The sequence below is a fragment of the Camellia sinensis genome, chromosome 15, assembly GCF_055761805.1.
Source record: "Camellia sinensis isolate YWXY chromosome 15, ASM5576180v1, whole genome shotgun sequence".
NCBI classification, from domain to species: Eukaryota; Viridiplantae; Streptophyta; class Magnoliopsida; order Ericales; family Theaceae; genus Camellia; species Camellia sinensis.
Genome location: NC_138975.1, coordinates 142,520,070 through 142,534,088, shown reverse-complemented (window position 1 = coordinate 142,534,088; position 14,019 = coordinate 142,520,070). Strand labels below are relative to the sequence as shown.

The 14,019-nt window shown below is 33.9% G+C and overlaps 2 protein-coding genes across 6 annotated transcripts; both read right to left on the bottom strand.

Moving 5' to 3' along the window:
- Positions 1–1,895: 1,895 nt before the first annotated feature.
- Positions 1,896–4,716, bottom strand: LOC145813666 (protein indeterminate-domain 14-like). Of its 2 annotated transcripts, XM_082909436.1 has the most exons (4): positions 4,139–4,716; positions 3,653–4,061; positions 2,557–2,762; positions 1,896–2,481 (listed from the first exon to the last, which is right to left on the bottom strand). In XM_082909436.1, the coding sequence occupies exons 1-4, from the start codon at positions 4,206–4,208 to the stop codon at positions 2,099–2,101; spliced, it is 1,068 nt and encodes a 355-aa protein (XP_082765562.1). In that variant the 5' UTR covers positions 4,209–4,716; the 3' UTR covers positions 1,896–2,098. The 2 variants fall into 2 exon arrangements, with proteins under 2 accessions (XP_082765562.1, XP_082765561.1); XM_082909435.1 differs by having other exon boundaries at positions 1,896–2,762.
- A 2,994-nt stretch (positions 4,717–7,710) lies between these two features.
- Positions 7,711–12,028, bottom strand: LOC114280776 (pentatricopeptide repeat-containing protein At5g16860). 4 transcript variants are annotated; one of them, XM_082909432.1, is made up of 3 exons: positions 9,310–12,028; positions 8,557–8,625; positions 7,711–8,397 (listed from the first exon to the last, which is right to left on the bottom strand). In XM_082909432.1, exon 1 carries the CDS (start codon positions 11,928–11,930, stop codon positions 9,354–9,356), a length of 2,577 nt encoding a protein of 858 aa, XP_082765558.1. In that variant the 5' UTR covers positions 11,931–12,028; the 3' UTR covers positions 7,711–8,397; positions 8,557–8,625; positions 9,310–9,353. The 4 variants fall into 4 exon arrangements, with proteins under 4 accessions (XP_082765558.1, XP_082765560.1, XP_082765557.1 ...); XM_082909434.1 differs by having other exon boundaries at positions 8,557–8,679; positions 9,310–12,018; XM_082909431.1 differs by having other exon boundaries at positions 8,528–8,625; positions 9,310–12,018.
- Between the last annotated feature and the right edge of the window lie 1,991 nt (positions 12,029–14,019).

Genomic DNA, 14,019 nt, shown 5'->3' with positions numbered 1-14,019 from the left:
ATTCTAGTCCCAATAGAAGCCTAGCTCCAATGGACTTATGATTACTGCTAATATTGGACTCCCAGTTGAATTAGGATAAACTCTCTAAGAGTCTTATCTTAATCCAAACTGAAGTCTTCTCCCATTCTAGGACTCTTGTCCCTTATCCGCTTATCTCGGATTCCGGTATTCTCGCAGATAACCTTGGCTTAGCCGAGATCATCTCGGCATCATGACCAGGACACGTGACACCTCCGCTAACACTTCGGTGTCACCTCGGCCACGTGTTGTCATTAAAAAATTATGTCCCCACAGATGTGTTTCACTTTAACCCCTTCCATTAGGAGGCCCAATTGGTACGTTTTTATAGTTTAAGGGATCTATTTGTATATTTTTATAGTTTAGGGGATCAAAGTGATACTTCCTAATAGTTCAAGGATCTATCTGTACGCTTTTATATTTTAGGAGTCAAAGTGATATTTATTAATAATTTAGGTGATTTTCGTGTAAACAATCCTATTATAAAATGGAGAAATTATCAATCAATGATTTTTTTAAAAAAATTATTACTGATTCATTATAAAATTTATATTTTTAATTACCAATATTTATAAAGTTTACAATTTATTTATAATTATTTTTCAAAATTACTTATGAACTGAAATTTTACCTTATAAATTGTCCTTGGCTAGTCTGTATGTTGAAAGAGACGAGTCTATCATTAACTCATTACAACTGTGGCACTGAAAAACATGGCATCCTCTTTCATTAATCAAACATTTATACGACTCTAGTACTATATACACCAATTAATATACATATTAATATACCAACTAGTATTATATTATTATTACTGATCCTACCTATTATACAAATTACAAATACCTAAAATTTTTAAAATTATGTCACATCATTTCTGTTAATATACTAATTAATACATTAATTGATATATATAACAGTATTCTTTGTACAAAGAACAGACCACCAGGGTAAAAAAGGACCCTCTCTTCTTCTTTTTTTCCTTGTTCTAAAATTTCGTCATAATTTCAGCTCAGTTCCATTCTTTAATGGGCCACATAAGTTGTTATATGTGAGCTTATACCATTCAATGGAGTTTTTGAGTTTTTTTCTATTATGTTTTTAAAAAATTTGAGATCATATAAATATTTAATTTGTTTTGTTGTTGTTGAGCAATCGCACAAATAACCCAACATACATGATAATCCCCTTTAAAAATCATATAAATAATATTTTATGTAACAAATATGTTATAGTGGAACATCTCAAATAAAAAAAGGCAAAATTTTGTGTAAGTAATGTGTTGAAATTATGACATAATTTTATTATACCATAACTCTGATTGTAACTTGAAATTATGAATTGATGTAATTGACATCATAATAAATAGAGTAATTTTATATAATTAATAGATTTTATAAATTTTACTTACTAATTTCGCACTAATCATATTATTAAAGTGGGTCATATTTCAATTTTTAAAGGTTCATTATTAAGCCTCCGTTTGGGAAGTGGGTTGGCTTTTTGGCTTTTTGGCTTTTTTGGCTATTTTAGCCTGGGCTAAAAAGCTTAGTTTGGGAAGGGCTTTTTGACTTTTTGGCTTTTTTGACTTTTTTTGTGAGAGAAGAATGTAATGATTATGGGTTGGATGTGATGTTTTGTTTGTTATGGCTAAGCCTGAAAACCATCTTGCCAAACAGAGGCTGACATTTCAGTTAGTAGGAAAAATTTATAAGATTTGTTGGTTTAATAATGTTATATTCATCACATTTACCATATTATGTTTATAATTATACTTACTTGTCAATACAATATTAGTGCAATGAGTATATCTTCAATTCAATTAAATTAGATGTTAAAAAATAGATACTGAAGGAGCTTAATGATGGGGTCAATAGTAATACAAAAATCACATCATAATAGTCACTATTTACCCATTGAATATGACGAAAAAACAACCATACGAAAACAAAAACTGAATACAATACAGCACACCAATAGACAAAACCTGATAGAACTAATAATCACAACACCCATTAGGCCATAAACTCTAATAATCTTAGACACACAGTCATCAAAATAAATTTTAAAAAATAATAATTTAAAATGGTCTAGGGTAGGGATGGTGGGCAAATTGTGGGTGGTAAGTTGGATTCTCATGCACAACTTGTCTTCGTGTTATGGCTGAGGAAGAGGAGGACATGTTAGTGTAACTCGTCAACACCAATGACAGTGACTTCTCAATCTCATGATCTGCTGGTGGTGGTGCTCTTACCTGCTGTTGCTGCATACAAGCATGGCATGTGATCATTTGATGGAGATCAATGGTGGTAGAATTGATGATTTGCTCTTTAAGAGCCCAACAAGCCTTGTCTACTTCAGCTACTGCTTGTTGCCTTATTCTCTTTGCGTTGGCGAATTCTCGCTCCGCTGCCTCAATCTGCTGCTTTGCCTGCCTCCGTGCCTCCTCCGCGTACGCCTTGTCTGCCATGACAATGGCAATGTCAGATTCGGAAGAAGATCCTATCGAGAGTTGCAATTTGGTGGAAGAATGACTACTTTCATCTAATTTTGCTTTTGGAAATGATGATGTTGTGGTGGTGGTGATGGTGGCGGTGGTGGTGGTCAACAGCTGAAGCTCTAAATTGTTATCAATGGACGAGCTGGGACTTGAAGCTGGTGGTTGTGCAGGCGACTGTGATTCCGATTGGAGACTCTGCCTCCCCATATTGCAAGTGTCTTGGTGTTCAATGAAACTCTCCACCCTACACCATATTTAAGCATACATTAATCACAACTATAGAATTTAATTAATAGTTCAGTGCAAATTTAACGAAAAAAATTCAGATCAATAATAAAATTTATAAATTTTAATAATCAAAGTGTTAAATTTTTTTTTTTTTTTTTTATCATTCTGTGATTATTTTGGAAAGATAACACGTGTAGTTTTTCCTTTTTTAATTAATAAAGAAAAAAAAAAGAAAAGCAACCAATTAACAAAAAGTTAGCTTTTGCATTCGAAGAAGAAAAACAAGTGCAATGATTCTAGATGCACTAAAAAAAGTAGAGCAAGGAGGGACACATTCAAAAGGCCCTTTAACATGATGTGAGCTTTTTGGTCAATCAAGTTGGGTGCTAGAAACGAGGCAAATCTACTTGCTGGATTAAAGCAACCAAACCAACCAATGACCTTCTTAATTAGCACATAAATAACTCAAAATTAATAAATTAAAAATTATGTGACTAGAGAATTATCATTTTAAAATAAAATAGCATTAAAAATGACATTTAATTATCAAAATGCTACCTTAAAACTATATCATTTTTTTATTTTTATTTTTTTAAATTGTACAAGAAAAATAGTGTCATCTAAAGAAAAATGATGGATATATTTATATTTGTGAATGTGATATAGAGAAAGAAGGATGGTTTAAAACAATAATAAAATTATGAAAGGCAAGGCAGATCAAAGAATTCAATTAAAAATAAAATTGTAAGAAACAAATCCTAAAAGTGTAATAATAATAATAATAATAATAATAATAATAATAAGACAAAAATTTAAGTAGGAGTAGAGATAATTGGATCATAATAGGAAAGTTGTGTCTATGATAAAATTCTGTACACATAATAATGAAGTGAATGAATCAAAAACCTTGAGAAAACGCGGCCACAGTCGCAAGAATGGCCTCTGGTGCCACAAGTTTTGAGATGAGCTTTGAAATCGGATTGAACCGCGTAGCCCTTGGAACATTTCTCACAGATCCATTGCCTCTGATTGCTGTGTTTTCTTCTGAAATGCTTCTTGATTCCAACTAGATCTCCAAGGGCATGAGAAGGGTGATGGTGCAAGCAACTTGGCTCCGGGCACACAAACACCCTCTTCCGCCTCACAGCCGATGCCGTCTCCTCCCTCTTCACCAGCTTCCACGGCACCTTGTGCCTCCGCCGATGCATCTGTAAGTTCTGCTCTCTCTGAAAACCTTGGTTGCAGATCTCACAAATGTACCGATCCGATTCAACTAAGGTTTTTGGAGATAGAGAAACCACTTCTGCATCTGGATCTATACGACAATATTATTGTGTATGTCATTATTATCATGTCATGAGATTAGAAACAAAAAAAAAAAAAAAACTGTACCTGGAGTACCGGCAGGCCTTCGTTTTCTTTTGATACTTGTTCCATTTTCAAAGAAAGAGTTGCTTAACATAGTAGAATATAAGATGATAATTCTTGTTTTTAATTTTGGTTTGTTGTTGTGATATTGTGTTCTTCTTCTTCTTCTTCTTCTTCTTCTTCTTCTTCTTCTACAATAGCCTCTCTGGCTGAGTTAAAACCTTTATTGAGAGAGGGAGACAGAAGATGAGGAAAATAATGAAAAAGGGTTTTTCTTTCGGTTATGTTCAGCTTTCTTTTTACTTGCTTGCTTTAGATTTTCATCTTCTTCTTTTTTTTCATCAGCTTTATTTCTTCACCATCCTCTAAATCTAAACTAGTTTACTCTTTTAAGTTTAAAAAGTAAGAGGGAGAGGAAGAGGAAGAGGAAGAAGGAAAAAGGTGAGGGGTCTGAGCCAATCACATTGTTCTGAAAAACAATCAGAAATTGGACTGTAGATAAACAATGAATCCCCACCCCACCACAAAGATAGAAACAAAAAAACTCATAATTCATCATCTATCCTACACAGTGAATTTGCATGCATAAATAAATACGGGCCGCCACCTCCATATATATATAATGTTAGGGATTATGAAAAAAATATCATGAAAATGATCATGAAAGATTTTCCACCTTTGAATTACACATACAATAAAATACCACACATAAATCAAATGATGAAAAAATTTCATCATATATTTTTCATGATCTCTAACATTATTCTATATATATACACGTAAGCATTTTTTTTTGTTATGTTTTATTTTGAGAAATACTATTTATCAAAAATGTGTTTATAATGATTTATATTGGGCAATTTTGAAAATTTAACAAAATTTAGTATCTTAGAATGAAGAGTGGATAAATATTTTAGGACAGACTAAAATGAAAAGATGGACAAATAAAATGCGAGAGACGGTGTATGACTTACCATACTATTTTAATTAGAAAAATGATATGCAAACTCATTTTTTAGACTTAATGATGTGTGAGAGATTATTGGTTGAATTAACGTAAAAAGTTTAGAGTAAATATATGAGAGATAGAGAATTGCCTTAAATATTTTAATTGATTGTCACATTATTAAATTTAAAAAATGAATTAACGTATAAAGTTTTGAGTTTTGAAAAACTATTTTTATGATATATAATAGCCCACTTTTTTTCTTTTCTTTTCTTTTTTCATGGTTAGGATGAGTTTGTGATATTGGCAAGTAATGAATATTTTTTACTTCCACACAAACTTTCTTATTTCAGAAAAACTACAATTTTGGAAGAGACGAATTTTGATATTTTAATTTAATAATTGATGTACGAATAAATAATAATAATAATATGAATTGAGAAAATTACCGTATGAAATAGTATAGGATATTCGTTCAAAAAAAAAAGAAATAGGATAGGATAGGAGCTCCCATCGTAAATCTCTACTTCTCCGTGCAAACAAAAGTTCTCAATTGTCGCAAATACCCCTCATTCATGAGTTCACAATGTTCACATAAATTCTAAAGTGACTTTTGATTTATAAATTTGGATAAATTTTTTTTTAAAAATTGCATGAAATATAAATAAAATATAATCACATTTTACATATCTTAATTTCACGCACCTTAATTTTACCACAACACTTAAAAGGGTATCTTTGTCATTGCACACACCTTAATTTCTCTGACAAGGATACTTGCTTTATAATTGTTTAGGCTCATTTTAGGAAGTGAATTAAAAGTCACTTCCTAACTTTTAACCCCCTTCCCCTCTCACATAAAAAAGTCAAGAAGTCAATTTGTCAATTTTTAACTATTTTTTCAAAACACCCCTTAGTAAATAGATGACTCAAATTTGAATTAAAATTTTTATTTGGTTTGACAGTTGCATTAAAATCTTTTTTTTTTAATTATATACACGTAGAGTTTTACAAAATAAACGATTCAAATAATCAAAACATAATCTTAGTGAGTTCCTACGAGCCCAAATAGTACCTTTGGAGACAAACATGATAAAATAACGAAATTACGACTTGGATCAAACTAAATTTTTTCTGAATGAAAAATATAAATAGAAATCTTACAAATTTAATAGTTTGAATTATTGAAATGGAATCGTGATAAATGTAATTCAAATTGTGCAACTAATTAGTAGTCAAATTGTACTACAAATTAGTAGGAGTAATAAGTAAAAATTGAATGCAAAAAAAAGTGTGTATTTTAATTGATATATATGTACACACACAAATTAGAATTCTCTACAATAACATTTGGTGCAACAATTTATCATGGTGGTTTAAGAGTGATTTGAACCCTAAAACACAATCAATTGGGTTACAAGATTATTGCACAAAAAATTATTATAGAAAAGACTACTACCATACATACAACCATGCAAAATATATATAGAACGACACCAGTGATATATATGTAAAAGTAAGGAACCAAAAATGTTTTATTTTTTACTATTGATGAACATGATTGCAGCATCTAAAAGAACTAAAAGCCACACTTCAAAGCTTTACACAAGTAAAAGAAAGTGCCACACCACCTACCCCATCTTTAGCTAACATGCATGGTGTGGTGCTAGATCCATTGTTTCTTTTGGAGGTTGTGCATGTGCTACAAGAATCATTGAAAGGAAACTTATTTTCTAATATTTTATTAGTCTCTCTCTTTTTATGTTTTTCCAAATCTTTCTTTGTTCAGGAAATTTATTAGATCAACCAGTAAAATATATTTACCTATCTAATAAAAAGACATTGGTAAAAGAGTGGAAGAAAAGCCTCTTTAACCAAAGAATTTTTCCTCTTATTGTTGAGCAAGACTTTTGCTCTATTTTATTCACCCAAAAAAAGACTTTTTACTCTGTTTTGATTAATATTGCTGGGATAGTCGCATAGCTTTTAGCTTAATTTCATAGTACTTTTTTCATTCTTTTTCTATTCATTCATAGGCATAGCATGTGCCCATAGGCTAGTGTATATTATATATATATATACAGTATATAAGTCCATTTACATAACAACAAGGCACTTGGAGGGGACATGGGTCTTCAAGTTTCTAAAAGCAAATGAAAACTTGTAATGGATTTAGTTTTTAGTTTGGCTTTCGACAAATCAAATGCCATCAAAAAAGAAACACCATATAGAAACACAAAATAAAATGCCAAGATCATCCCATACGAATTTTGAAAAGAAAAAAAGAAAAAGAAAAAGAAACATGAGATCTCAATAAAAACAAAGCTCTAAACCGAAACAATACAGAACAGAGAGAGACTTACTGGACCTGCAAGTCAAAAGTTTCCCTGCAGAATTAGCAAAGAAGCAAAAATACCAGCAATATTTATATGTCCGTGATGATGAATCGAATGGAAAGCATTTGCTAGAAATCACAATCTCACGGAACGATGAAACATAAAACATTTCTTGTCCTTCCAGAGATTACCAGGGGCATTGCACTTCACACTAGCCATCATTTCTTGTTCTTGTTCTTTCTACAAGTGTTGTATCTTTACCCTTCTGCTGCTGGGACTATGAACCAACAACAACAATGAAACCACAAAGAGTATACAGAATATTTATATTGATTTTAATTAATATATGTAATAAGCAGCTTTGTGGTTGGCCTGTAAATATTAGGCTTATTGTTATTGGAGGAGGCACATTTAATCTCAAGAATAACATTGCATTGAGAATTTTGTTATTGTTTAGTTTCTTTTACTTTTTTTTTTTTTTTCCGATTGTTTACTCTAATTTTGAGAACGGTAAGGTACCATTGCTTCAACCCTTGATGTGGAGACCAACAAGGTACTCAAAGCTCCAGTGATTGCTTGTTCTAATTTCTCTTCATTTGATCAGTCGAACCCTCCATTGTCTTGTACCATCACCACCACACCACCATAGCCATAACATATTTGCAATCATCATGCCATTGCTACACTATTACTGCCTCACCGCCATCAACCACCACTAGTCACCATCGCTACATCGCAATTTAGCATTACGATTTCTTGTTCTACATCCCCATTGCTTTGCATTGCCACTTCCATCGTCATATCGTTGAAGCACTGCAACGTTGCAGCCACCTGCCCTCCACAAATCCCATCCCATCAATATCCTCCATCAATCACTGTCAATATTTCCATATATAGCCAGAATTTTAGTCTCTGTTGATAGCGCACTTTATCAACAGACATGATTGCCAAAGACCCTTCCAGGGTTCCTTTGCCGTTCATTATATCGCATGACAAAGACGCTGCAACACAACAGAAGACTAGATGAGAAAAGAGCTTTGTTTATAAACTCAGATTAGGTGAAATTGGATGTGTAGATTTGACAAATTATGCACCCACACATAAATGAAATTATAATTGAACAAAACTTACCAAGTGCCAATTCTTGATTTGTCACTTACCAAAACTGACATATCTGTGTCATCGATTAACATAACAAGGGCCTGCTTTAGTGGAGCATTCTCATCATCCTATAAACAATTTGACGTAAATTAATGAGTATTGGTCGTATTGTCTACTGATTGCTGTAAACCACAAAGCGAGGAGACAGAGATCAATGACCAGTAGATGAGGAATGGTTTTAGAAATTATAAACTTGTTTTGATGAAAATGAAATTATGTTCAGAACAGCGTGTTTTCTTTTCTTTTCTTTTCTTCTGATTTTTCCTCATCACTGAGAATTGGAGCAAAATCATTATACATACAAGGAGTACACATGTTATAACTATGTCCCCGTATGCAAAATAACACAGGACAATATTGGTTTCCTGTTATAATTAAAAGAAAAAGAATAATGAGAACGAAAATAAAAACATATGCAGTCATATTCCTAAACAAAGATTTGTTCAGATGAACTTATCAAATAAAAATTGAATTTATAAGACCCTATGGTTATTTATGGAACAAAGTTAGCTGATCTGGCCTAGAAGTAAACCACATCAGAAAGACGGGTCCATGAGCATTGGACCAACCATTAGATCAACATTTCTTTTGCGTGCTAACATTTAGGGTTGTGTCTCATTCTGTGATTAGATTTTGTGTAACTTAGAATTTTTCTTAGTTCAAAATATATTATGTTTAGAATATATGTTAGCATGAAAATATATAAGATGTCATAAAGCAAATCAAATTTTGCTACTATATCATATTATTACCATTAAGTATCCAACTATTCAGCCAGACATTCATGATCCCATCTTCACCAATACCCCCTGCAGGAGCAAGATCCATTCTTGAAATGATGAAAGCGACTTGCATCCCTCAGTATGATTTCATGGTTGATGATTCTAGAAATGTAAGTAATAGCACTATGGCAATCACCGCAGACACGCAAGTTTTTGGTGATCCTAATGGGCACCCCCGGAGGAGATGTGAGGATGCCATAGGCAAGAGCCAACTTTTCACTATGTTCAAAAAGAAGATCCCCTTTCTCCTCATCATCTACATCATGTAGAGCAAAGCTTGTCTCAGGAACATAGCCAATGGCTTTAATGCGGCGAATCATATCTGCAAGTACATTATATATTTGTCGAGACATTGGATGGGATCGGTCTCCCACATAAAAGGTTGCAGTGCCCTTTTTTTCTTGGACCCAGCTGCAGCCAGGTCTCTTCTTGATCCCAGTATGTTTCATCAAAGATCTGATCCTCGCCACATCTTTCCATTGCCTAGCGTTGGCATATAAGTTTGAAAGTAGAGTATACGATCCATCATTCTCTAAATCCAATTCTAACAATTTATTTGCAGCATATTCCCCAAATTCCACATTGGCATGGGTCCGGCAAGCACTTAATAATGCCACCCATACTATTGGGCTTGGTTCCATAGGCATGCCTTCTATCAGTTTCATAGCTTCATTCAAACGACCAGCCCGACCCAAGAGGTCAACCATGCAAGCATAGTGTTCTACCCCGGGAACAACCCCATATTCCAATCTCATTCTGTTAAAAATTTTAATTCCCTGATCAACCATTCCTGAGTGACTGCAAGCATAGAGCAGTACAACAAAAGTTACACCGTCAGGCACCAGACCCGCCCTCCTCATCTCATCAAAAACTTGGAGAGCCTCTTCACCACAACCATGCATGCCGTAACCTGTCATTAGGGATGTCCAAGAGACAGCATTTCTATGATACATGTTATCAAACACAGCACGAGCAGCATTGACATCTCCAGATTTGGCATACATATCTATTAGGCAATTGGCTTCAAATAGCATCACAGACCCATAACTGTTGCGTAATACGTAAGCATGAATTTGACTACCAAGTCTTAGTGCCGCCAGATGAGCACAAGCCATCAGAGCACACGATATTGTAAATGCATTTGGCACTACAGAATTATCCCGATTCAGCATGATGGAGAAAAGTTCCAATGCATCATTGGAATCCCCTTGTTGGGCATACCCACCAATCATAACAGTCCAGGTCACGACATTCCTTTCCTTCGGAGCTATGGAGTCAAAAATAGCGCGAGCGATTTTCGTACTTTTGCATTTAGAATACATGTCAATCAGACCATTGATCACCATCAAATTGTCCCCAGGATCACTACCATCTAAACTAAGAACGCATTTGATGGCGTAACAATGAGTCTCCTTCCCTTGAAGCAATGCTCGTGCAGAAGCACACCCCGACAGAAGAGACACGAGGGTAACAGCATTAGGTTCGGATCCACAAAGTTGCATTTGCCTAAACACGTTGAGCGCTTCATAGCCATGATCACTCTGAGCATAACCTGCAATTACAGCACTCCATGTCACAACATTCAACTCAATATTCTCCTCCCGCATTTTCTCAAATAAACTGAGAGCTTCGTCGCATCTACCAATTTGAGAATACCCAGTTACCATTGCATTCCAGGAAACAACATCCTTCACCTCCATCCCCTCGAAAACCTTGTTTGCTTCGTCCATCAATCCGTTCTTCGCATACATGTCCACTAAGGCATTGGCCACGAACAAATCCTCCAAAAGCCTGTTTCGAACTGCATAACCATGAACCTGCTTACCCCTCACCCCAGCACTAGCACAGGCCGGAAGGATATTAACTATGGTAATAGCATCCGCACGAAATTGAAAACCGGTATCTAAGTTCATCCTATCAAACATCTTCAGAGCAGTCCACGGATCCCCGTTCTGCACATAAGCAGCCACAATCGAATTCCACGAGACCAAATCACCAATACCTCTCATCAACAATTCATCAAACATATGGTGTGCATCGTCCAAAGCACCACAACGACTGTACATCGCAACAACCGCATTACAAACATAGACATTGGACTGAAACCCTTGAACACACGCAACGGCGTGGACAGAAGCGCCGCGGCGGAACGAGGGGAGCTCGCCGCAGGCCTTGAGAACAAAAGGGAAGGTGTAGCCGTCAGGGCGCCACCCGAGGCGGCGCATAATGAGGAAGAGGCGGAGGACGGCGTTAAGGAAACCGAGGCGGACGTGGCGGCGGATGAGGTGGTTCCACCAGAAGACAGCGGAGGGAGAGGGAGGGAGGCGCTGGAGGGCGGCGAGGGCGAGGGAGTGGGCGTCGAAGGATGTGTAGGTGCTTATGAGGTGGGTTAGTGTGTGGGGGTCTGTGAGGCCTCGAACCGTGATTTGCTGGTGGAGTTGCTTGGCGTCGAGTAAAGAGTTGCATTGTTTGAGAATAGTGTAGGAGGTAGAGAAAGGGAGTGTCGTCGTCGTTGTTGTGGATGAAAAATTGGAAATGGAGGGAAAGAGTGGAAGGTGGTGTGGAAGTTGTTTTAGTTTTGAAAGGAGCATAGTATACTCCCCACACACATAGGCACCACCGTGATGTGAATGACGGGGAGAATTTGAACAACGAAATGAGGGAAAGCAAGGGAATTCTCTTCTAAAAAATAATTACTCTGCAAATAGTAAACATTACATATAACTAAGCAATGGGCACACACCACAGTACGGTGATTTATTTTTTATTTTTTATTTTTTTTAAGGATTGGAAACTATTAATTTATCTGGAATAATAGTTTGTTATTTGGTTCAATATTTTTGCTTCAGACTAATAATTCTTCTGGACTATTAATCCCTCATATGAGAGATAAACGATCCTAGGTAGGGCGGAATTTTTTTTACGACAATGCTACGTAACTCAAATTTTGTGGCTTAAAAGTGGTTCAAATGGCTAAAACGACGTCGTTTTGAGTACAGAACAACATAAAAATGGTCAAAACGACGTCGTTTTGACCATTTGAGCCACAAAATTTGAGTTACGAGACATTTTCCTTTTTTTTATGGGATTGGTACCCTATAAGACTCCTCCGTTTGGGAAGTGGGTTAGCTTTTTGGCTTTTTTGGCTATTTTAGCCTGGGCTAAAAAGCTTGGTTTGGGAAGGGCTTTTTGGCTTTTTTGACTTTTTTTGTGAGAGAAGAATGTAATGATTATAGGTTGGATGTGATGTTTTGTTTGTTATGGCTAAAATAGCCTATTTTGTTTTTTGTGGCTAAAATAGCCAAAAAAGCCTGAAAAAGCCCTTGCCTCTTTATAAATTATGTTTTAGTGTTGTCAATTTAAAATTATATATTAAATAAAAAATATAAATTATAAAGTTAATTTAATTAAAAATAATAAATTAAAAATTATGGCCTTATAAATTACTTTTTTTTAGTGTTGTTAAAAAATTAAATTTATATATTAAATAAAATTATTTTTTTAGTGTTTTAAATTTAAAATTATATATTAAATAAAAAATATAAATTATAAATTTAATTGAAAATAATAAATTAAAAATTATGGCCTTATAAATTAAAAAAAATTTAGTGTTGTTAAATTATAAATTATAAATTATAGATTATAAATTTAAAAGTATATATTAAATAAAAAATATAAATTATAAATTACAAGGGTAAAATAGTCTTTTGAACATTTATCCTTATCCAGTCTGTCCAACCAAACATTGGATTCATTAAAAATAATCAAATCCAAACATTTAATCTCATGACTAAACAAACATAGGATACTGTTAGACTTATTTATTTTGATGATTTATTTTATGTTTTAATTTATTTGGAAGAGAAAAAAAGAATAAAAATTTATTTTGATAATTTATTTGAAAGAGAAAAATAGAATCAACATTTATTTTGATGATTTATTTAATTATATTTTAATTTATTTGAAAGAGAAAAATAGAATCAAAATTTATTTTGTCCCATTATTTCTCGCCTAAACCTTTATCCTAAATGCTGTTAGAATGTATTTAATATTTGATTAAATCAGGAGTTCAAACAGCCCAAAATAGAGGTTCAAACAGCCCAAAAACAGAGGTTTTAACAGCCCAGCCCAGCAGCAGTTCAAAAGGTTCAAGTGCAATTCAAAAGGTTCAAGTGAAAGATATTCAAATTTGTAATAATGGAGTGGAACATATTCAAATTAATAATGTGGAGTGAAAGATATTTAAATGAATACAACGGCTATAAACGGTTATAAATTCAAATGAATACAACGATTATAAACGGGTATAAGTTTCATTATATATACCAAAGCCTCTAATATAAACAAGTTACAAAAAAAAAAAAAAAAAATCAGAAAATATTCTTTGATCTATAATCACTCACATCTATTCTCTGAAAATTTCTCTGAGAAATGTTCTTCAATTTTTGTTTACATCCTCTCTTAGAAATTATACACTGAGCCTTATAGTATTAAGCTCATCTTTCTTGTGTGGGATTTACAGAAAAATCAAAACTTCATTTTATATATCTATCTTTAAGAGATAATTCTTGTAACTTTCTGTGAAAGTAAAAACACTTTATTTTCAATCTTGTAAGAGTGTAATACACTCAGTGTTCTTGACTTAGAAAGTCTATGTAAAATCCGTGGAAGATTCACTAC

Coding starts and splice junctions, on each gene's coding strand:
- LOC145813666 (XM_082909435.1), bottom strand. CDS start 4,208: ATGTTAAGCAACTCTTTCTTTGAAAATGGAACAAGTATCAAAAGAAAA. Junction 4,062..4,138: donor AAGGCCTGCCGGTACTCCAG/GTACAGTTTTTT, acceptor ATTGTCGTATAG/ATCCAGATGCAGAAGTGGTT. Junction 2,763..3,652: donor TGTGGCCGCGTTTTCTCAAG/GTTTTTGATTCA, acceptor AATATGGTGTAG/GGTGGAGAGTTTCATTGAAC.
- LOC114280776 (XM_082909432.1), bottom strand. CDS start 11,930: ATGCTCCTTTCAAAACTAAAACAACTTCCACACCACCTTCCACTCTTT.